At 44.1% G+C, this 23,632-nt stretch overlaps 1 protein-coding gene across 2 annotated transcripts; it reads right to left on the bottom strand.

Moving 5' to 3' along the window:
* Nucleotides 1-701: 701 nt before the first annotated feature.
* On the bottom strand, nt 702-23,433 carry LOC140303413 (uncharacterized). Of its 2 annotated transcripts, none has more exons than XM_072382171.1 (37): nt 23,221-23,433; nt 20,106-20,232; nt 19,877-20,019; nt 18,383-18,574; nt 18,216-18,293; nt 18,021-18,112; nt 17,236-17,401; nt 17,030-17,136; nt 16,718-16,945; nt 16,084-16,174; nt 15,896-15,982; nt 15,613-15,825; nt 14,789-14,988; nt 14,522-14,704; nt 13,894-14,038; nt 13,645-13,791; nt 13,023-13,253; nt 12,651-12,844; nt 12,083-12,210; nt 11,764-11,933; nt 11,457-11,636; nt 11,125-11,259; nt 10,863-11,006; nt 9,746-9,984; nt 9,478-9,637; nt 9,135-9,302; nt 8,635-9,058; nt 7,634-7,797; nt 7,410-7,530; nt 7,155-7,318; nt 6,435-6,650; nt 4,906-5,130; nt 4,680-4,829; nt 4,357-4,557; nt 4,149-4,280; nt 2,726-2,899; nt 702-1,276 (listed from the first exon to the last, which is right to left on the bottom strand). In XM_072382171.1, exons 3-37 carry the CDS (start codon nt 20,009-20,011, stop codon nt 1,190-1,192), a joined length of 5,871 nt encoding a protein of 1,956 aa, XP_072238272.1. In that variant the 5' UTR covers nt 20,012-20,019; nt 20,106-20,232; nt 23,221-23,433; the 3' UTR covers nt 702-1,189. The 2 variants fall into 2 exon arrangements, with proteins under 2 accessions (XP_072238272.1, XP_072238271.1); XM_072382170.1 differs by lacking the exon at nt 23,221-23,433 and adding an exon at nt 20,518-21,306.
* Between the last annotated feature and the right edge of the window lie 199 nt (nt 23,434-23,632).

Below are 23,632 nucleotides of genomic sequence, written 5' to 3'. Positions count from 1 at the left end.
CTCTGTTTCTGTCCACAACTGTTACAACCCATAAAAAATCAAAGAAAATACACATATACTTATATATGTATGTATGTATATATATGGAGGATGTTCATTCAGTCTTTATTTAAAAAATTAACAAAACCTGAACAGTTGTAATCAATAGGATTTATTTTTATTTAGATCAGTCACAGGGAAACATTATGGAACCACCTCGTAATTTGTGTTTCTGAAATAAACACCTATGCAAACAAATCTGCAGTTAAAAAGAGCGTAAAGGACCGGGGGAGATGGCAGTCATTACCTCTACAGTAAATACGCAGGTGGACTAACCAACTCTTTTCTAATTCCATCAATTGAAAGGAGGTTTGATGATCCTGAGGCCACTTTTCAGGGTGATATTGCATCTTGCCACAGAGCAGAGTGTTCAAACTCAGTGATAGTCTGGATCTCAGCCTGAACAGTAATTCATAGTAGAAACTGAAAAGAATGGTACATGGAAATTTTTGTCAACTGCTGTACAAGGAAGATGGAACCTAATCAAGTTTCAATCTGACATAAAAACCAGAGAAGCTGCAACAAAGTCATAGGTGGGATTTGTTTTCCATACTTTCCATTCCATCATTTTCCTCTACATTTGATCAGAAGAAAGAACTGGTATTCATTCAAATTTTATTTTATCATTTTGATGTATGCTTTACAAAACCAAAATGTTCAGCTTTCCCATATCCTTGAGTATTATGTCAATTAAACAGCTTAATAAAACATCCTCCAAGAGTGGCGATTTCTTCATTTTTGACAACGGTTGTAATATGAATGTGAAGGAATCAAAGCCAAACTGCAAAATTTCGATTCCTGCATCACATACAGACTAAGTCCAGACAAAAAAAGGTTTTTAGAAAAATGTTGAGCCTGGATAAAGTACAGATTGCTGCCAGTAATCAGCAGACTGCTGGTGTTTCAGAACAGCTCCTAAATCGCATCACTTGCTTGTGTTTGTGCTGCAATTCATCCTCCTTTACAGTTTCAAAAGTCAATAAAGCACCTTTAAAATTACAATAGTGTTAATTTGACAGTCACAAGAAAACATTTTAAAAAGCACGGTTAGAGTATGAATACATTTTCAGTGGGTTAGAGTTTCTATGAGACATTGATGGTGAGAGGAGTTTCCCTGAATCAGGCGCCGCTTCCGCTTCTGAGCCGCGCCTCACTTCCCTGCCGACAATAAGGATGATGGAAGAGAGGGCTGCCGGCGTTTCATCTCCTGCTGCAGTTGCTCCTTCAGAGTGGACACCTACAATAATGACAATGGTTGACAAAGATTTTAAACTTCTAACCTGTAACACTGATCACATGATTCAAATCTGTAATCCAGGATGCTGTGGAAAACACAGGGGCCAGTCCGGAGCGAGGAGCTGCTTTCAGACTGTATCACCGTTTTTTCTTAAATAAATACAAACTTCTGTACTTTATTCTCCTACATGGTTATGTCCCTTAAACAAGAAGAAACACCACTGAGCATACAGTGAAGGGCTTCTATACGATTAACGATGATGATGTTGTGGGTTTTTAGAACAGTAGAATATGTACCAGAATACGATGCTTGAAGCTTTCAATTTGGACCAAAAATGCTTTTATTCTCTTCAATAATTTGAAAAGATCAAATGAACCAGTGAAAACAGAACAATCTCTTTTGTCACCACCACTCATGCAGTGTACGCTTAAACTTTTTATGCGAGCAGCAGAGGCAGAAATAAAAAAGCTCAGAACTACACGAGTAAAATAGCTTAAACACACTAATTATGTTTAGAAGACGACAAGGGGTCTTTTTAAGTAAAAACCAGAGTATGTAAAGCTGAGGCTCCTCACAGCCGTGTAATTTGGCATATGGCTGTGATCTTTATGGCTGACAGACACCAAGGACGGCTGTGATCTTACAGTGTGCTCACCATCCATTATGCTGTCAACTCTGTGCACTGAACCATAGTCCATCCTGCTTTGTGTGGCTTCCAGAAAAACCAAAATCTTGCAAAAACTTTTAATCCTGGAAATGATCTAGGATTTTATTGCAAAGTTTGTAAAGCAAAAACAGCTTTTTGGAGAGAAATGCTTCTTTAATCAGTTAATTTCACTTTTATCTCTATAGAACTGATTCATAACAAAAGTGATCTCAGGAATTTTTAATAAAAGATAAAAGTCAAAACTTTTGATTAAGTGAGTGTAACTTTAACTGAATCCAGATCATGATTTTTTTGTTTGTCTGAAAACATTCACTGATCAGCCACAATAATAAAACCATCTGGCTCCCCTTCCTCCCTCCAAAACAGCTCTGACCCATCAGGGGAATGAACGTGGAACCTCACAGGTTGTCCTGTGGTGTCGGGAACCAGAAAGTTGTCAACGGATCCTTTGTGTTGCTGTGTGGGCCTAGGATTAGGATTTGGGGACTTCGGGGCTGTTTCAACACTTTGGGCTTTTTGTTGTGTTACTCATACTGGTCGTGAGCAGTTTTACTGTATCAGGGTGCATTGTGTTGCTGGAAGAAGCCGCAGCCATCAGGCAGTGCTTTTTCCATGACGGTGAGCAATACGTGTCAAAGCAACATCCACACAGAAGCCAGGACCCAAGATTTCTCAGCAAAATGTTCCATTGTGGTGAAATGAAAAGGGTTTTTCATTTAACCCGCTGTACCGGGGACTGAGAGGTGAGGTAAACCAGAGAAAGATCAACCAGATGTGCTCACCTGCTCTTCGAGCCCTTTCACTCTGTGTCGGTGAGCGCGCTCTCTGGTGCTCAGCGTTCGCTCCATGTCCCTAAAGCTGGTCCTCAGTCTCTCCGCCTCCTGCTGGATCTCGTCACGCTGCCGAACCAAACTCTCACACAGACTGTGTGACTGCTCCAACTCAGCCAGCTGAGTCTACTCATGAAACACAAACACAGACAGATGGAAGATACCAGAATGTAAAAGTGAGGAAAGGGATAAAAACTAGCTGGAGGCCATTCCGAAATGATGGTGATTCGGTCAAACTGTAGCCAGCACAACAGAAACAACTCGGGACCAGTTGAAGATGAGGAAAAGTGGACAGTCCACATGAGATAAAATGTTAGTCAAATAACACCACAGACTAATAAATATATACAAATTCACATCTGTAAACCAAATATAGATTAAAGAATAAAAGATTAAATGGAGGTGATAGCTGCATTACATCCCACAAAGCAAACATTAGATTTTAACTTATTATGCCCCCTGTGAAAGTACTCACAGATGTACACCTGAAATATGCATTTTCTGTGTAAAATGAACTATTTGGACTTTATTATTCTGGACATTTGCCCCTTGTCAAATGGTTGATGGCCTAAACAGGAATCCCAAATGTACTCCAGGTTAAAGGAAGTTTTCTCAACTTCAAATTCAGGCTTTGTCTGAAATAATTTCATCACTATAGACCATATTTACTTCTCTTCTAATGACATATTTGAGAGATAAAGAAATTTGCAAAAACTCAGTTTCGACTGTATTGGTTTTCCAAAGACCCCGTGGCAACTGTTCAAGTCAGTGGAAACTAACGCTTTTGTTTCTGCAGCCTGGCAAAAGTTTGTCTAAATGAAGAGAAGCGGTTTGAAACGCAACACCAGCCGAACATAAACAGCTTCAATCAGTGTTTCACAATTCCTCTGTAACCCACAGCAGCTTTATCCATTTGCTCACTTATGGCATTTCTGTTGCAGATGTTAAAAAAAGAAGACAGTGACATTAAAACCCCGTTTTTTTTCCATTAGAGCATAAGACTGATGTGAAAATACAAATACACCGCTTTAAAAAAAATCCTTGATGCTAATTTGTGATGCACATTTGTGTGTAAAGTCCATTTGGTTGAGTTTCTCGCAGCTTTTAAACAGGTAACTGTGAGGTTTGTACTTCAAATACCTCACAAGCCTATAAAACCCAAAACAAAACTTCATGTGTGAAGTTAAGCAAACAGTGAGAAAAAAACAAGCTTTAAGTGTTTGTCTTCCTAACAGGCTGCTCACTCTGACCTTCAGAGGATTTGAGAAAAGTAATTCTGCTGCAAGTTATCATCTGGATTCAGCAGCAGTTAAAATGACCCGTTGCTGGTTTGTATTTGAGGAAACTGAGAGTACTGCCGCTCATCCTTCCTCACCTGCTGCATCAGTATCTGCTGCTGCGCCTCCTGCAGCTCCTGCTCAGCTGTGTTCAGGGAGCGGTCCAGGCGGCCTTTCTCCGCAGACAGCCGCATGCTGCTTTCCTCAGTCTTCAGTTTCTGACGTTCAACCTGAAAAGATGAGGAATTAATTTCTGATTTTACAAAAAATAAAAAAGTTTACACATTTATTGGATCCAGCGCTCACCTTGTCCAGTGTGTTTCTCAGTGCGTTCTTGTCCTTCTCCAGCCTCAGAGCCTGTCTCTCGGCATCTTTTTTCTCCGTCTCTAGCATGGCGACCGCTCGTTGCAGGCCGCGCAGGCGCTCCTCCACGGTGGTCCGCTCTGTCTGAGCTAACTGGGCACTGCGCTGAGCCTCCAAAAGACTCGCTGAGCGCTGACGCAGAGCCTATCAGTGTGGAGAGAATCAAACAAGAGACTACAGACTTCCAACAACTGACCTTCATCTATCTTTCTCTGTTTCTTGATTTCCCTGTTCTCTGTTAAGCAAAAGGGTCTAACGTCTCTGACCTCCTGAGCGTTGTTGAGCTCGGACTCCAGCTCTTCTCGCCGCAGCTCACTCTGGTTCAGCTCACTCTGCAGGCTCTCCGTACGCTCACAGAGGGTGGCCATGCTTCTCTTTGCTTCACCTAAAGATGCTCGAGTTTCATCCGCTCGTTCCTAAATGGTAAGAATAACCATCACATCACCCGTTCACTTCTCTCAAACACACAGCCTTCATTTTCCTCGGACTCACCTGCAGAAGCCTCTTGTCCTGTTCAACCAAACTCAGCGTCTTCTGCAGAGCAACCAGACGACTCTGTGTGCCGCTGTGAGCAGCCGCCGCCTCCTGAAGGTTCTGGCTGAGAGACGTCGTCTTCTCTTTGAGTGCAGATTCACCTTCCTGAGCTCTAAGCAGAGCCTGGCTCAGCCTCTCCACCTCTCTCTGAAGCAGAGACACACGAGCTTCTCCCTCCGCCACCTGCAGTTTAGATAACCAGTCAGCGTTTGACACAGCCAGCAAACCAACCAGCCACCCAAAGACAAAAAAAGCAATCTTTCATTCAGTCATCAGACGGCATGTGTCACAGCTTTACACTTTGGTTCTAAGGTATCAAAATTTGAAAATATCCAGTACTTTCTTTCAGCTGCTGAATAGAATGACCAGTTCCAGGTCAGCAAATATGCAAACCCAATTCCAAAAAAAGTTGGGACGCTGCGTAAAAAGTAATAAAAACAGAAAACAATCATTTGCAATTATCACAAACAAAAAATCCATTTCTAAAATAGAAAATAAGAGAAAAAAAACCCACATGAAGTGTTTTTCAAGTTCATGAAAAATATAAACTCGTCTTGAATTTGATGGCAGCAACATGTCTCAAAAAAAGCTGGAACAGGGCCACGTTTACCACTGTGTAGCATCCCCTCTTATCTTACCAACAGTCTCCAAACGTCTGAGAACAGAGGGGACCAGCTGCTGGACCCCTGACAGAAGAATGCTGTCCTATTTTTTGTCTGATATAGTATTCTAGCTGCTCAACAGCCCCCGGTCTTCTGTGTTGAATGTTGTGTTTCGTGATGTACAAAATGTTTTCAGTGGGTGAAAGGTTTGGACTTCAGGCAGGCCGGTCCACCACCGAAACAATGACGTTTTGATAGATGCAGCATATGGTTTAGCATTGTCTTATATCATGAAGTCTTATATTCAGCACATGCGATTCTAAAACCTGCTCATACCTTTCAGCACTGACGTGGAAGTTGCCGGTTCCATCGGCACTAATGCATTTGCATACCATCATGCAGGCTCTAAAACTAATAACAACCTGGATGGTCCTTCACCTCTTTAGTCAAGACGCTGCGTCTGGGATTTCCAAAAAGAATTGAACTTTTGTCGCAGAGGAGACGCCAGCATTTCTGGATTTCAAGAAGTGTTTCTGAGCCTATGCAGGGATTTCCATGAAGGAATCACGTCTGTTCTTAATGCAGTGCTGCCTGAGGGCTCGGAGATCATGGGTATCCAACATGGATTTTCAGCTGTGTCCCTTGTGCACAGAGATGTCGATGATATTATGGACTGTAGATGATGGAATATTCAAAGTCTTTCTTTCCCATGAAATATCAAATGGTTTCTACGGTCAATTGAAAAATAAAATATTGGTTTATAAGATTTGCAAATCATTGCATTCTGTTTTTAAATACATTTTGCACAGCATGCCAACTTTTTTGCAGTTGATCAAGTCACTGATCAAGAGTCACATATATATGACTCATATCAGCACGCCATACCTGTTTGAGCAGAGAGTCATGGCGCTCATGGGAGGCCTGACTCTCAGACTCTCGGTCTCCCAGACTGAGTTTGAGTCTCTGCAGCTCCCCCTCCAGGCTGCGCCTACCCAGCTCCACCCTTGTGGCCCGAGCTTCAGCTGCCTCTAGCGCCTCCCGCAGGCGCCTTCTCTCCGCCTCCAGACGCATCTCAGCAGCACGCTGCTTGTTTAACTGGTCCTAAGGTGATAGAGTAAGAGAGCAGCAGTGATGTTAACTGTGGGCTTTTAGCTGAATAATTATTGTAATTGAGACAAGAGTTTAACAGATTACAGAGTCATGAAAAGACAAAAACACGGAGCTGAATACAGGCTCCCGCTTTGTTGGACAATTACAAAATAGTCCCAGAAACAAAGAGTAAATAAAAATGTGTAGCCACAATTTGAGCCTTGGATTCATTTTGTGTCTGCTCTTCCTGTGGTCCAGAGGGTGCATCACTGAAGACATGCTGGCATTATAAACAGACATATGGAGAGCTGACACCCAACACTGCAAGAACAGTAACGCTGCGTGTGCAGCATCTGTTGTTATTACTTTCCCTGACAGCTTACACCTTTGGATATGGCTCCACTTTTGAGTGCTGCCATATGGTGAGGTAGCAGGTCAGTGGTCACTGCTGAGCGACTAATAATACAAATACATGGAGTTTAGGCGCGTGCACACGTTACACAGGCGTGCATGTACCTGTGTGTGCTTCTTGTCTGTCTCTGAAGCCTGCAGAGATCGCTCTAAATCCTTCACCCTGTCGAGAAGAGCTCTCCTCTCTCTGTCTCCCCTCCTCACCGCCTCCTCCTGCTGCTGCAGCAGAATCTGAGTGGTGCTCAGACGCTCATCCAGCCCACGCTTCCCTAAAAACACACACAGTAACATCACCAACTGACAGGAGGATTCACTTTTTACAATGAGGTCTCCCCTTATTTGTCTGGAATTTTTTTAGACCTTCTTGGTACTCCTGTAAGGTGCTTTGCATCTGAGTGAGGCGACTCTGAGCAGAGTCTTGTTCCCCCTTCAGCTCCTCCAGCTCCCGCTGCAGAGCCCCCAGCTGGCATCGAGCATCATCCTGCAAAATCAGTTCAACAAAAGACTTCAGCCACAAAAAATCAATTTCCTCAAATTATCATGACTCTCTATGTTCTGTATTTTCATTTCTTTATTATTTTTACCCTCTCTCTTTGAGCGTCACGCAGCTCCTGGAGGAAGTCTCTGAGACCACTTCGCAGTGTGTCGGGGTCGAGTTCTGACTGAACGATGGGTAACGGTGTGTCACCTCTCTCCGGAGACACAGCCCCTGAGCCCAGAATGTTGTCTGGGGTGCTTCCTCGAAATTCTGCAAAAAAAGAAATAGAGAAAAAGAGGTGCCATCACTTTGTGCAGGGACAGTTTTATTTATGCATTTATTCATTTACCTTTTTAACAGTATGCTGAAACATCAAAAGTAGGAGAGCAAAGTCTAATACAACAGAGACGATAGACCTACTTTTCCAGCCTTTCTTTGCCCCGGCTCCATTTTTTTTTTTTAGATGTTTTGCCAAATTTAATATGAGCTCATATTTTTCATGAAACAGAAAAATGTCTCAATTTCAACAGTTTTCTAAGTTCTAATGTAAGATTATAAAGTACTGGGTTGTGAGCTGTGAAAATCCCTGCACAATCTCTGTTTTTATTTGCAAAGCGTCCCAACATCTTTGAATTTGAGGTTATATATGCTTCAGTACAGTTAGAACTTTTGGCCAACTCATAAAGTGCTAAAAACCTATTCACAAGACAGAGTATGAAGAATAAAGATATAGAAGTGCAACTTAAATGTACCTACATGCATTCAGTTTGGCATGTAAATATGTGTATGTTGCAAATGTGATGAATCTAAAGTTTAAGACCTGTTGTGTCACTTTAGAAATAACCCAAAGGCATTGAAAAGGCAAGATGAACAGGGAAGCATGTGTAGAGCCCAGGCCCACAAAAAATTTACAACTACCATTGTGATAACAATTATCTGATTGGATTTTAAGTTTTGTTAAGTCAGCTAACACAAACAAAGCCTGCTGAGCATACCTGAGAAACACCAAGGTATCAAAGAAAGGAGAACAAGTGAACATTACAAACATAAACAAAGAAACATTATTCAAATTACAGAGAAAAAGTAAAACTGCGTTTTTATCCTCACCTTTAGGAGGCGACAGGGAGGAGCGCAGAGGTGAGATGCTGTGGTGGCGTGACACACTGCCAGGGGATGTGGAACTCCCTCCTGGGCTCCTCCCCCTGCCTCCTCTGCCGCTCGCTCCTATGCCAAGCGTCCGCGTCAGGGCCGACTGGAGGCTGCTCAGACGAAACTCCAGGTCCCTCCTTCCGGCCTCAGCTCGGGTCAGCTCCGCCTCGGTGGCGGCCAGCCGGCCCTGTGCCTCGCTCAGCTGCAGGCTGGACTGAGCAGCTAAGTCCTGGGCGGCCTGAGCTCGTAGCGACAGGTTCTTTGCTTCATCCTGGAGCTTCTTTTCGCAACCGCGTGCCTCCTGCAGCTGAGCCGCCATTTCTCTCTCACTGCTGCGCCAGCCCGTCTCAGACTCCACCAGACGCTTCTGAGTCATAGAGAGCTTTGGAGGAGATGAAGAACTGTGATACAATGAAGTAACAATAAGCAATGAAAAGCCGCTGCTCTGCTTCACTCACCTCTTTCTTGATGGAGTCCCTGACTGTTTCAGCTTCAGTGAGCTTCTGTTTGAGGGTGAAAATCTCTTTCCCTTTCTCTTCTTCTCTTTGCTCCTCCAGCGATAGACGAGTCTGAAGTTCTGCCACCTCCCTCCCCTTCTGCTCTTTCTCCCCATCCAGAACCTTCAGCTGGGACCAAAAGGCAAAACCACAGCAGCATCACTCATCTGAGAAAATCCTGACACAGCCATTGTGATTTACAGTATATCCAACTGACTGAATGTGAACCTTCAAAGCAAAGTCATGAAGCCTCAGAGCTCCTGTTTTACATGTGGTGTGAAACTTAGGGGACGACGTGTCTGACCTGTCTGCGGAGCTCCTGCAGTTCTCGTCGAGCTTCAAGTCGCGACCTCTCAACTTCTCTCAGACAGCTACGAAGCTCTGTCACCTCCCTCTGAGTGGATGACAAATTCTCCTCCAGCACAGCCAGCCTCTGCTCCTTCTCTTCACACTGTCGTTTCACACTTTAAACCACACACACACACACACACACACGGTTACAAAGAAAACATTCTACTGCCGTCATACCGGCGTTCGTCTTCCTGTGGATAATTTCCTATTCTAGTGTTTACCTGATTCTCTCAGTTTCAACGCTACGCAGAGTTTCTCTCAGCTGAACATTGGATTGGTTAAGAGCGTCTCTCTCCTTGGTGACATCACAGAGACTGCGACGCACCTCCACCCCCTCTCTCCTGTGGTTCTCTGAGGAGTCCTGAATTTGGTTCAGACGACGTTCGGTCTCCAGCAAATCCCGCCTATACTGATCTCGACTCTCCTCAGCGGCAGAGAGGGAAGCTCTGCACTCGTCCAGCTGGAGGGAACAAGTCAAGTTTGTTTCAAAATGACGTAGTTCCACAAAGCAAAAGACATCGATCAAAAACATCATCACGAGTGATTATTGGCATTGCTGTTCCTGAAAGTATATCCCATGTTGAATGTTCCTCATGAGGGGAACTGGAGAGTTTGCAACCCTTTTGAATTGTCTATACCTTCTGTGAAAGAAATTATCTAAAATAATTTTTAGAAAAGCATGCTCAAAAAGTAAATAAAGATAACCCAGTGATATAGCAGTTAGCAGTTAGCAGTCATTTATTTATTGAGTAAAACTATTCAACATCTGTGGTGGCAAAAGCATAAAAAAATCTTAGTGGTTCTGAGTGGGAAATAGGCATCAGGTGTTATCATCTGGTACAGTGTTTGTCCTTTTTAATAAAAAAAAAAAAGAGGATTTATCTATGTGCTTGAGTCTGAGCTTATTGCTAAAATGTATCATGGCATGAAGATTTTAAAGATACAGAAAGGTTATTAAAGAACCTGAGGTGAGACGTTCATGTGAGAAAAATCCTCGATATCCCAGGGTTGAGGCTGCTCTGTACAAATATATGGGCTCAAACCCAAAGCAGATGTTCAGGGCTGATCAGCTGCTACCTGAAACTTAGTTGCATTTGTTGCTTCAAAAAGTCATCTAATTTAATTAGTTATTTTCATTTACTTTTTGTGTGAAAAGTCTAAGAATGTTTTAGGTCATTTCTATGCAGAAAACAAGGCCCATTTTCAAGGGGACACTGTTTAACTAGAGGCAAACCCAGGTAGTGCGACAGAAACAAGAATTTATAAATGTTGCAGGTAGCTAGTCTCTGACTAAATTAGACCATTTTGTCTGCATCATTTTTGCATTGGATCGTCTACCTCTTTGAGAGCAACATCAGCACGTAAACGAAGATCGGTGCAAGTTTCTCGTAGACTCTGAAGATCCCGCTCGTGAGCAGAGGCTGCATCTTCCAGCTGAGAGCGAAGCTCCAGCAGCTCGCTGGTGAGAGCTCCAAACCTGATCTGAAAAGACAAAACAGGGAGTCGGCTTACTTCACGTTCCTTGTACTTTCAAAACAAAAACAAAAGAAGAAGTCAAATTTCGTTAGGATGTCAAAATTTCCATGTTGCCTCTCGTCACCTGCTCCTGATCTTTGTAAAGAGCTGCTTCTCTGGTCATCTGCTCAGCCTCCAGAGCTGCAGCTAACAGCTCAGCCTGCAGACTGGAAACCCTGTCAGATAAAACGGTCTTCTCTGCCTCCTTCAGAGAAAGAGCCTACGGAGAGAGGAAATTCTACTTTACACTTCAAGTATACCACCCTCACTGTAGACAGCAAGTCTGAAATGCATGGGTGTAATCACAATAACAAATTCTGACAAAGACACTCGTTCCATCCTGTCAGACCAGCTTTGTTTATTACAAGATCTGGATATGATTCTGCATATGTTCCTAAACATGGATGCAAATCAGACCTGCTGTTTCTCAGTCTCTGCCTGCAGCAGACACTGATCTCTATCATGCTGCAGAGTCCTCATTTCATCCTGTAGCTCCTCTCTTTCTCTTCTTGCTCTGTGGAGCTGATCCTCCATCTCCTGCCTGAGCTTCCTCAGAGCGGCCTCATGTTCCATCTGCAAGCTGTGCCGCACCACTTCCTGAGCAACAGAGCAGACAAAGAGCAAACACACGAATAAAACAGCCAACAGCTTTAACAAAAGGTACTTCAAAAGCAGAAAGAGATGTTTTAATAGCATGTATTTAAGTAACTCTAAGGCCTCTAACCTTCTCCGACACCAGTCTCTCCACCTCCTCCTGATGGTCAGAGATGGCCTTGCGTAAAGCCTGCTGGGCTTCCAGCTGGGTGGTGTTTAGAGTCTGAGTCAGGGCTTGTTTCTCTTTCTCAACCTGGGCCAACGCACTGTCGCCATCTGAGCGCACACGTCTCAGCTCAGCTGGAAATCCCATCCAGGAGCAAAAGAGAGGGAAAATGACTTTTTTATTCTCTCACAGTTCCAACTTACTCTATCTTCCATTACACCAAAAATAACGAGATCTTCTGTTTTAGCTGTTTTCTTCTGCATGCTTTCTCCTCATGGCTCACCGGCAGCAGTTTCACATCGGACTCGCAGGTTTTGGGTCTCTGTCTCTAGCTGCTCTCTGCGAGACTCCAACTGCACAAGCTGCTGCTGCACGTCGAACAGACTCGTTTCCAAGGACTCCCGCTCTGACCTGCAGGTCACAAGGTACACACACATACACTAAAGTATTTTCAGACATGAGATACCCAACCAGGTTTTTGTCACTTTCACGTTCCTGGTTTTCACGACTTCATGCCATCAACACTGACGGAAAGTCCACAGAACGACTGCAACATTTGCCTTTAAAGTGAGATTGAGATATTTTTCTTTAAGAAAAATATGATGCATGAGGCCAGAGTTGTGTAATATTGTTATGGCAATCCATATTAGCATGAGAAGTGCTCTGTAGTTGTGTAACAGATACAGATGGTGTACAGAAAATGTGACGTGTAAATGTTACTCAATTCCTGTTTCAATTTTAATGCAAAAGTGACCAGGATGCTCCTTCAGACATGATGACAGCAAACCCTCATTTAGTTCCTGAAAATGGGTTAGTAAGTATTAAAGTATTAAACTGAACACCAAACACACCGGAAAGCAGCCAGTTCCTCAGACAGTACAGCGTTTTCTCTCTCAGATGCCGTCAGCTGGACCAGCAGAGCTGCTTTGTCTCGGGCCAGTTCTGCCCGACCGCGGCCGGCCTCCTCCAAGGCCACCTCGCTCCTCTGGCCTTCTCCCCGTGTGAGACTTAACTCTGAACCAAGAGAGGTCACCTCGCCACAAAGCTGTCAGCAGAAAAACAAAATTAGTTTTTAAAAATCTGATTCAAGCCCTTAACATTTATGCTCTCTTTTAAAAAAAAAAAAGACAAAAAGCTTAAAACAAAAAGAATGACCGAGACTTGAACATTAAAATGTGCTCAGATGGACTCTAAAGGATGATATAATACAATCAGGTATGCACCTGAGTGACTTTCTCCTGCAGCTTAAGTCTCTCCGCCTTGAGACTCTGCAGCTCTGCATCCATCCCCACCCGGCTTAGCTCGGCATCCTGCACCGACTGATGCAGCGTGATGCGGGCAGACTCCAGCTGAAGCCGGTCCTGCTCCAACCGGACCAGCTCATCCCTGATGGTGAGCTTCTCCTGCTCTGCGTCACGTTTCTGAATCTGCAGGAGGGCCTTCTCCTCCTCAAGCTTAGAAACAAAGGTCAGAGTGAAACAAGAGTTTACACGAGACACTGGAAACATCTTGCTTTCAAAGAAGCAATGCTTTTAACTAGGTTTCAGGAGGTTTTAATATGGATTTGGATGTTATAATTTTTTAAACTTTAAACATGCTTTCAAACTTTGTCTGTAAATCTCCCTCAATGGGTTAAATATCAAGACGTTTGCCCCATTATCCATGCAGTTTTAGACTAAGAAAACATATAAAACACTAACAGCTGTGAAGAGAGACTGAGGATGCAGTGGGACTCAACCAGAGGAACAAGTGAAAACATCACAGCCAACAAAAAGCAATCAGACCGTATCAAGTTCAGTGTGTGTCCTGTGTGCACTTTTTAGAGACACTCTGACATCTCCTGACCTGGAGGATATAGGTGTTTAGGTCTGCTTTGTCGTGGGCCAGGGCTTCATTCATGCTGCCCATCTTTACCAGAGAGTCTCTGAGAGCTGCATCCTCAGACTGCAGCTTGCTGAGCTGCAGAGACAGCTCTGTGTTGCTGTTCTCAGCCTGCAGGGACAATCAGGGTTAAGACTTGGGAAGCAAATAACACACAAAATGTTCATTTGAAAATGGTTAAATGGTTAAAAGAGAACAATTCTCAATTCTCACCCGAGCAAGCGCTTCAGACAGTTGGGCCCTCTCCCGCTCCAGCAGCTGCCTCTCAACCTCCCCCTGCTGGTGAGTCTCCTTCACTGCGGACAACTCTCCACGCTGAGCTGAGGCTCGATTCTCGCTCTGATCCCACTGCTTCTGTCTGTATCACGGTAACAAATTTCACGTAGTCTATATCAGGCAGGACTTTGTGAGTGTGATTTTGTAAATGCTAATTACTATGAGCAGGGAGAAGAGTCCAGAAAGCATTATTTAAGAGTCTACTGAAAGACAGCTTAGTGAATTTCTTAATGAACGCGCTGTGTAAGAGTTCCCATTGATTCTGGAAATACATATAAATTTGAATCTAGCACAAAAAAAAAAAAAATCAGCAAGACGTTAAGGTTTTCAGGGCATCTTCGGTGTTATTGAAAAAGTCTCAGATATGCTCATGAGTAAATGAGGATATGACAGGATCTAACATTAAAACAGCTGACATCATAATGAGAGGCAGCAGTGGCAGGGAGTCTATCCAAATCTTTTACATGGCTTCCTGTGGGCATGTGCAGGGTGTGCTGACTGCACTAAACTTTGTGGATTAGAGTACACATCCCCTTCATTTAATCACTATCAATTAGCTGCTTACATCCTCTGAGTCTCTGCCCTCGCCCGATCTCTCTCCTGAATGGCGACCTCCTTCTCCTCCCTCTCGTGATCTTGCTCTCGCTGCGCGGACGCCACGGCCAGCTGAAGCTTCTCGTAGTCCATCTGTAGCATCTGCTGGCTGCTCTGCGCTGCCTGAACAGTCTTCTCCAAGTTCATCTTCTCACTGCATGTGGGGAGTATATCATGGTTAAAGACCATGCAGGTTAAGGTGATTAGGAGCAGATTGTGAGAAGTGATGCTGGTAAACCTGGCCAGCGTGTCTCTCTCCTGCTTCAGACGATCCTTCTCTCTCTGTGCGGCCTCCCGCTCTCTCTGAGCAGCGTCCTTCTCCCGCTGCAGTGCTTGGTTTCGCTGTTCCGAGTCTCTTTTAGCCAATTCGGACTCTGACAGCTGCTTTCGTAAGTGTTGCACAGATGACTGGGCAGAGAGCAGGCGACCCCGAACGTCCTGAAAACATAATGATTGGAGGGAATGATGATGATGCTTTTAGAAGCATACAGTGGAAAACTTTAAATCTGTGGGATAAACCTGTCATCTGTTATTCTTACAGATGAGTTTGAATTAATTCATTTAATATTTTCTGTTTACAATCTTAACAGACACAAATGTCATGCTAAAACTGGGCTTTCTGTGATTTCTCTGAAATGTAGATGTTTTTTAGGTTGGTTTTTTTGCAGAAGGATGATTTTTATGGATGAATAAAGTATTTTTCTATTCTATCTATTCTATCAAAACATGATTAAAGCTTTGATTTGCTGTGGGTTTTCTGAACTCAGGATCGATAACACACGTACACTCACCGAGATCATTGATAATTTCACAACTCATCAAAACCTTGAATCTTCCTGTTTGGGATCCTGACTCAAGGCAAATGGTAGCATCTATGTGTCAACATAATGGGAAGAAGCTGGTCGAATGTAAGCTTTTGATGTTTTTCTTATATACCAGTGTACCGGAGTGTACTAAAAATAAACTGCATGTATAAAGCCTGTCACAAACACAGTGACCATCAGGAACGCTGTGTTTTTGGGTGATCGTTTCCAGCTGGGGGTTTACAAACCAACGTGTCACCTGCAGCTGGAGAGTCTTGCTTGTGACTGCAGAGCAGAGAGCCGACAGCGCCGCATCAGGGAGAGGAGACACCGAGGAGGCTCGGGGAGGGGATGATGGCCTTCGAGGAGAGGAGGAGCGACGAGAAGAGGAGTCACGAATCAGTGCCAACAGCGGAGCCACAGAGTTGTCCTGATCCGCTTCTGATGACGACTCCCCATCTGACAGAACTGCCTGTGAAACCAAATAAACATGAAGCAGTCTCTAATGCAGAACTCCACTCGTATCAAAGTGTGTTATCTACCTGAGCAATGTCCCGCAGAGTGTCCAGCAGTGTTTCAGTGTGAGCTCGCATCAGCTGCATGTCAGTTTCTTCACTGCCGCTCTGCTCCTGAAGGAAAACGAGCAAAATGAGGCAGAATCACGTCGTGAAAAAGATTAATGAAACTGACCACGAAGAAACCACCGTAGAATTCTTGATTGGACTCTCACCTCAAGCTTCCTTGTCAGCGTGGAAATTTCTCCGTCTCTCTCCTCAATCTGACCCTTCAGTCTCTCGCATTCTCGCACCACGTCCGACAGCCTGACAGTTGACAAAGACAAAGCATTGGGATGATGACTTCGCCCCTTATTTTTGCATTCTGACAGCTACTTTACGCCATAAATCATGTTTTAATAGACGGTCTAAATGCTGCAATTCCAGAAGGTGTTGATGATCATTGCTTTGGAGATGAAGTAAGGCGTATTTTAGAGGTGTGAATCAGTGATTGTCAGGGTTACCCAAAAAATAAGTCTACAGTTTCTTTTCACAAAAATAAAATATGGATGCTGCTATCATCCCTTAGAAACAGATATTAGTGTCTAATTTCATGTTTTTCAAGTCACTCTGGGGGCTGTGCTTCACTCCTTATCTTCAACTTTTCACGTACACGTTTTCCCCTTTTTGTCAGGGGACCAGACATAATCCAAAAAGTCTTTGTCTTCCTTGGTGATGAATTGACAGCAAAGATTTTCTGACATAAAATCTGTGATGGAGCTCAGTAGCTGAACGATCAAGTCAAATCGAGTTTGAAGCTGTTTTCCAGCTGTATCAGTAACAACTCTTCCAGCGATAAATAACACTGACCTGACACTGAGCTCACTCCTCTCTTCGTCTGTTCTGGCTTGATGGTTCATCATCTCTCCCACTCGATCTCTCAGCTGCTGCTCAAGCTGAACCCTCAGAGCTTTCTCCTGCTCCAGAGCCAGAGCCGCTCCCCCTTCCCGGCTGTGTAGTGTGGCAGAAAGGCCGGAGCAGGACACCTGTGTGGCGTGGGACAGCCGAGCCAGCTCATTACGCATGTCTGACAAATCCCTGAGATTGGAGAGACACAGACGGTAACAAAGGGCGAAGTGAGAACAAGCATGTTGTAACCACCATGTCGTTTGGGAGGTTTACCTTTCAGTGGCGCTCTTCATCTCACAGTTGTGCCTCCTGAACCCGACCACTTGTCGCCACAGCGTCAGCAGTCGGCTGTGCTCGCTGCTGAAGTAGCTGTGGAAAGACTGGTCAGGAGGCCAGAGACAAAATAGCCAGTCAGCTGTCAGAAATTCCCATTTTCTTGTTTAAAGTGCCTCACTGTCTGACAAGCATCCTCCTCCCACCTCCTCTTCTCTCCTCCAGTCCGACTCCTTTTGTTCCAGCTCCTCTCTGGCTTTTGTCCAATCAGCAGTGAGCCTGCGGATGTCTTGGCTGAGAGCTTCGTTGGCCAAACTCGCCTGCTCCAACTGCTCTCTCAGCATTGCGTTCACTGCAGACAAACTGCTGCTCCTGAAAACACAACAGACCAGAAATAGCAACATGTTTAAAGTAGAGTTCTGCTGGAAGACGATAACAGAACATTTCGTGTAAATTGAAAGTTGCTCGCATTTATTTCAAAGACGTGATCAAATCCTGCAAATATCTGAACAACAGGTGGTTTCAAGCTGCATTGCAATGTGGGCACCAGCAAGAGAATTTAGTCAATTGAAAAAGATTATCGCCCTGGTTTAGCTACTGGACACATTTCTCCATCATTTCAAAGTTTTTCTTTGGACATTGACTGTTTTTTCACAAACTGTCAGTCCAGTCCTTGTACCTGACATTCTATCAGAGAAATTCATGTTTTTATCAAGTATTTTATTAAGCCACTTAAAGATGTCGAAAAGATCCTTCCAGTAGGCATCTAGCTCATTTGGAATCTACACATAACAGGCAACGTAGAAAAGGATGCTCTCTAAACACAACTAAAGCCCAGTAAATGTGGCTGATCTGAACAACTTGGGCCGCAACCAGACAACAAATCAAAACCAGCGAGCTATATCAGTCCCAAAATTTGTGTCTCTTGCAATGAGTCTACACATCAATGCGTGTAGATATCTGTAGAGTTTGAGGTGTAAATATGTGTCACCTCTGCTGTTCTTCTTCCAAACGGATTAAAGCATCCTCCAGGTTGCTATTCGCTTCATCTTGATGCCGACCGTTTGATGTTTCATTGTTGTTCTAAAAGAAAAGATTTCATATTAAAGTGATGTTTGGAGAAATAACGGTGTGGAGAAACCGGCCTTATCATGATGAAATTGAATCAAAGGGATGATAAACCCACACTGCGTTTCTCCAACTCCGAGGACTTCTCCTGCAGCATCTGCTCCAGATCCCCACATCTCTTTTTATACTGAAGCACCTGAAGCAGCCGCCGGAAAACTGTTACGCACCAACATGCCTCACTGACAACGTTATGACAATGTTATAGACACAATAAATCAGTCATACCTTGGCCTGCAGCTTCTGGACAAGTTGCGCCTGCCTCTGCTGCCCCTCCTGGTAGGCGGTGAGTTTACGCTTGTAAGCAGCTTGTTCCTCATCCAGCCGCCTGCGCAAGTCCACATTCTGCTGAGCCTGGCTGCGGGACTCTGGTGAATCACGGTCGCCTTCGCCTGTTTCGAAACGTAGCGTCTGCTCCAGCTGAGGTTTGATCAAAGGACGAGAAGCAGGGGGTAAAATTTAATCTTACACAGGGACATTTTGCAGATGGTCACAGATCTGCATAGTTCTTCCATGCAAAGAGTGCAGCCCAATATCTGTATGCAGCTCACTGAAACTGTTTATTTTTCATTATATTTTACATGTCTAGACCAAGATCGTGTTTACCACAGCGCCTATTACCTGCAAATTTATGTTTTCAAGTTTATAATAGGAGAATGTTTTTACCAGATACTGTGGTGATTTGTCACTTTAGAAACATATTGAACTTGTTTTACTGCTGTGGAAAAGCAAAACAAAACCACCTGATGACTGTTGTGCCTGTGAATTTCAAAAGTTAGGTCGGATCCTTGAAGATCAAAGGAGGTTGAGAGACTGCCTCCAAACTGCAGTGTGTGACTGGTAAGAGTCAATTCCCCAATTTGTTCCCACCAATTCCAGTTAAATCTCTGACAAAAGCATAAAATGCAGGAAGGTAATACTTAGATAAGAATGAGCCACAATCCCCATGGACAAGGAGATTTCAAACGACAGTTTTCAGTCTCATCTTTTTGCTGCTTGTGAGTCCCCATCATTCCTAAACTGAAATTGTACGTGCATTTGGTTTCAGTCACTCTCAAGCAGAGCTGCTGTGTCCCAGTGTGGAGATCAGCTGTCTCCTTCAACATTATCTAATGAATTAAGTTCTTCAGAAAAGACTGAAGGCCAGTGTCACTCTGCTTATAATCCTTTCTAAAGGTTGTTGAATGTGGGACATCACAAGCACAAGGAGCAGCCATTGATCAGCCTCTAGGGGTTTTTTTTAATAGAAATTTAACTGATGGAAAAGATCATTTCAGCAGAGTTGTCTTTTGCTTTTGAATCCCAGCCTACATGGTTGTTTTGGTAATGTTCGACCCGAAACGAGTCGCGGCAGCCACCCACCCACCACCCCGTCCCTCCTCTCCACTGAAGCCCCTGTTTACAGTCACCCGGGGCGACAGCCGCCATGGCAACATTCCACTTCAGTTCATTCCAGCCCCCATCACCTGGGAGACTTGCAAATCTCAGACAAAGAGAGACCAAGAAAACCCCAAAATGAAAAAAAGAGAGTGTGCCACAGCAATGCCCTCGATGTCTGTTCAGCCAGAACACCTGGAGAGACTTTTAGATAAACTACATTTAAATAGATCATGATGACTTCATTCCTAATCTCTCTCTCTCTCTGTTTTCTCCAGCCTAAAGCCAACTCTCACTATACTATTTATGTTTCACCATTAGAGTCAAATTAGTTATTTTCCTTACCCTCTCACTGATTGCACCGTACTTGATGGCCAGCTCATCTCGGTCGGCCCTGCTGTGTGCCAGCAGGTCCTCCAGCCTCGCCAGCTCCTCCTGCAGCACTCGGTTCTCCTCCTGGATGGACATGACCGATGACATGGCGCCTGCTGCTCACAGAAAACAAAAAAACAGCGGCTCGGCAAAGGAGAGGGACAAAATGTTAAATGAACGTAGTTCAGGACAGGACACTCACTGCTTTCGTTGAGGTTCTTCGTGACAATCTCTCTTACTCGCGCTGGCAGACATGTAGGGGGGGCATCGGGTGAAGGGCCCCTGACCGTCAGCCTCTTCTCCTCAGACAGAACACTCTCCTCCAGCCTCTGACACATAAAACATTAAGACTGAGAAATATGGACAACATTGACAACAGCTACCAAAAAAATATGAAACATAGCTCAATATGCAGAAGGTCCCAGCAGCTAATAATGAACTGAAGTATGATGATGATGATGTGTTTACCACAGGTCGAAGTTGCTGCTTAATGGAAACACAAAACTGTCCTCAAGCACAAGCATGCATGCTGTAAATGAGCACCTTTATTTGTCACAGCACGCTGCCAGTCAGCACATCACGAAATAAACGAGGTGAGATGAGGTGAGCCTCACCTGTATCACGGACTCCAGCTTGTTGGAGTCGGTGTCTGAGTTTTCCGCAGCGCTCATCGCGGCGCGAGTGGCGGCTATTTAAAATCCTCTGAGGAAATAAGATTAACTCCGACTGAGAGAAGCGTCTTCGCAAGGCTGAACGGTGGCCCTTTTGCTCTCCGGCGGGCGTGAAAAAGTAGAAAAATGTACGACCTTGAGCTGGGTTTTTGTTGCTTTATGTGCCGACGAAGTTTTGGTCGCAGGGGAGCTGCGTGCGTCCGTCCTGCCGCCTCCTCCGACGCAGAGAGAGATTGAGGACAGCAGGATTAGCAGGTTTTAAAGCGCACCCCTCCACCTCCACCTCCAACACTGTTACTATGCTCTCACTGCTCACATCAAAAGCCTCCGCAAACCTCTGTCATTCAGCTACAGAAACAAAGCGAAGCAGAGGCCATAAAGGAGAGGGAAAATACGTTCCAGAGCACAATCAGACATAAGGATGGCCTGGGTTTGTTACTAAGTAAGAGCTAATTTAGTCATATTAATTAAGTCAGATGAGTCATTCAGTTTACATAAGCATAACAGTGTAAAAATACTTAATTACAAGTCTAAACCCTTTATTCTAAATCCTACTTTCAAGTCTTCAGGTCACCACAACCAGACTGAACCTGCCGTTAACTCTAAACCATCATCAGCTATACAGATACATGTTGGATTGTTGGATTTGATTTCTTTGGCAGCATATAAGGTGGCAGGTCTAGAAAAATAAGAGTTCAAAAGAAGTTTTTTAAGTGTCACTTTGGCCTGATGACAGAGAAAAAGAACGTTTCTGAATTGTCTTAAATGAACCACAGAAAGTTGCAAAAAGGTCATTAAAGCTGTGAAGATGTTAGTGACTGAATTTCGTTGAGATTCAGGTTTCAAGAAAAAGGCTGTAGGGCTTTACTTTAGGGCAAGCATGTCTCATGCAATCAACCAAATCTACATGACATCAAATTCAACCGCAACAGTGACCGGTGTTCACATGGATGTTACTTTGATACTTCCAGAAGCAGCCTCCCCCATCCATGCAAAAACTGCTTAGGAGGGGTTTAAAGAACACAACAAAGAGTCTGAGGTGTTCGGTCATACTCAGAACTACCACTCTGAAGGGATCTGAGGGAAGCAACCACAATCCACAAAGACCCCATCCCAGAACCCCAAAGGATCTGTTGCAAACGCTCCGGCACAAGACACTCCAGGACTCCCTCAGACCTTCTCTGTCCACACCCTGACCGGTCAGAGCTCCTCTGGGGACATGATGAGAACCTACTGAATATGAAGCAGGTGGTCATAATGTTATGGCCAGTCACTGAACGTGGACTGCAGCCATACAGACACTCCATTGTTTCTGTCTGGAGGAGAGATGTCACATCTGACCCTCTTTTTTCACCCACAAGGGCATCTTTACCGACTGGCTTTGATAATGTTTTGATTTTTTTTTTCAATACCAGATGCGAATGTTTCCAATCTAAATATACTTAAAGTAAAGGCACTCTACCCACCCCACCCCCACCCCCACAGACATCACCTTCATACAAGACAACTAATCTTATGCTTAGGTGGTTTAATGCCTGGGTTATGTTTACTACACAGAATTATTGGTAAGTCAGAAACAACAGCTGTTCTGTATTTTAAATGGAGACATGACACAGGCATGAAGATAAGGGCTGTTCACTCCACTTTGTGTTTGAGCTGCCATAGTTACACACAAGAGGATCTTTGTGTCATACACCAGACCCCCCACCCTGCCTTAACCAACCAACCCTTCCCATATACACACATTTACAGTTATATTCTTGTGAGGACGTCGTTTTCACGTCGTTTCACCTTATGTGTCACTAAACAATGTGAATGTTATTGTTGTGTCTACAGGAAATTAATTCAGAGGTGCGGACATTAAAAAAAAAATGGGTCAATGTGCATCCGGGGCCACAGCAGAGAATAAAAGGCATTCCATCATGGGTTCATTAAACTGTGCCATATAAATCCAATGAATTGTCACCTGCTGAACTTCATTTTAAAGTGTTTTGTGAGTTTGAACTGACATGGCAGTGATTCCCAAGCATCGGCCAGCAGTCAGGGGTCTGGCTTCCTTCATATCTGTGGCGCCCCATGGTGGTCTGTCAGTAGATGACACCGATTCAAGAAAAAACAAAGCCTCGGTGATACGATACAGCTTATATTTATATTTAGCTTATGTTTTATCATCTGAACAGCACAAACTGTAGTGGCATCTTAAGCATGAAAACTTTTAGAAGCCGCGAAGCCAAAGAATCTCCAGTCAGAGATCAACGAGGAAGAAGCAGCTCTCTGCTTCCTCTCCGGTTCACAAACCTCACTGGTTTACTCGCATAAAGGGGAACAGAGGCAGCTGTGTGATGCATCGCGAAAGTCTTCTTTATCAGAAACCATAAGGCAACAGAAACACGCCCAAGTTTTCAAAGTGTGCAGAGTTTGAGGGGGAGGAGGAGGAGGAGGAGGAAAACACGTATCTGTGCAGCATCTACCAAAATGTAACTGATTGTGAACTGAGACTTTGGCTTCGTAGTGGTACACACTGTTAGGGAAAAAGTGTAAATATAAGGAAAAGCTTTGAGCAGCTTCATCCACATCATTATGGCGTGTCTGTAGCAGATCTCGCTGTTAAAACATCCGCTTTCCCTCTCTGATCAACAGTCTCACCTCGTGTGATCGGCCTGTTGAGCGTCATTCTGCCGTCCCTCCATTCCTCCGAGCGGCTTTTTTTTTTTCAGTCCAGGAAGGCAGAAATAAACCCAATCCACAGCAGTTAGAAACCGATCATCAGCTGCTTGCAAGCACCGATGCCTTGTTCCGAAATCTCCTCCATGCTTTTTCCGGGGAGGGACTTCCAGTTCACATCGCAGCTGCTGTCATCACCGGAGCTCACGCTCCAGTCAAAATCAATGAGAATCATCACAAATATCCATGTGTAACTAAGAGGGGATTCACCTATCTGACAGAAGAAAAAAAATCTTTATTTCTTCTGAACTTACAGAAGTTTCGGCAAACTAAAGTTTCAGTTCCATTTGTAGTGAAACAAAAAGTTCAAGGAAACATTTTCGTGTTAATCTGA

The sequence above is a fragment of the Leuresthes tenuis genome, unplaced genomic scaffold (assembly GCF_036924035.1).
Source record: "Leuresthes tenuis unplaced genomic scaffold, fLeuTen1.0.hap1 SCAF_3, whole genome shotgun sequence".
Lineage (NCBI taxonomy): Eukaryota > Metazoa > Chordata > Actinopteri > Atheriniformes > Atherinopsidae > Leuresthes > Leuresthes tenuis.
The sequence above is the reverse complement of the archived record's forward strand: the minus strand, read 5'-3'. Positions and strand labels throughout refer to the sequence as shown.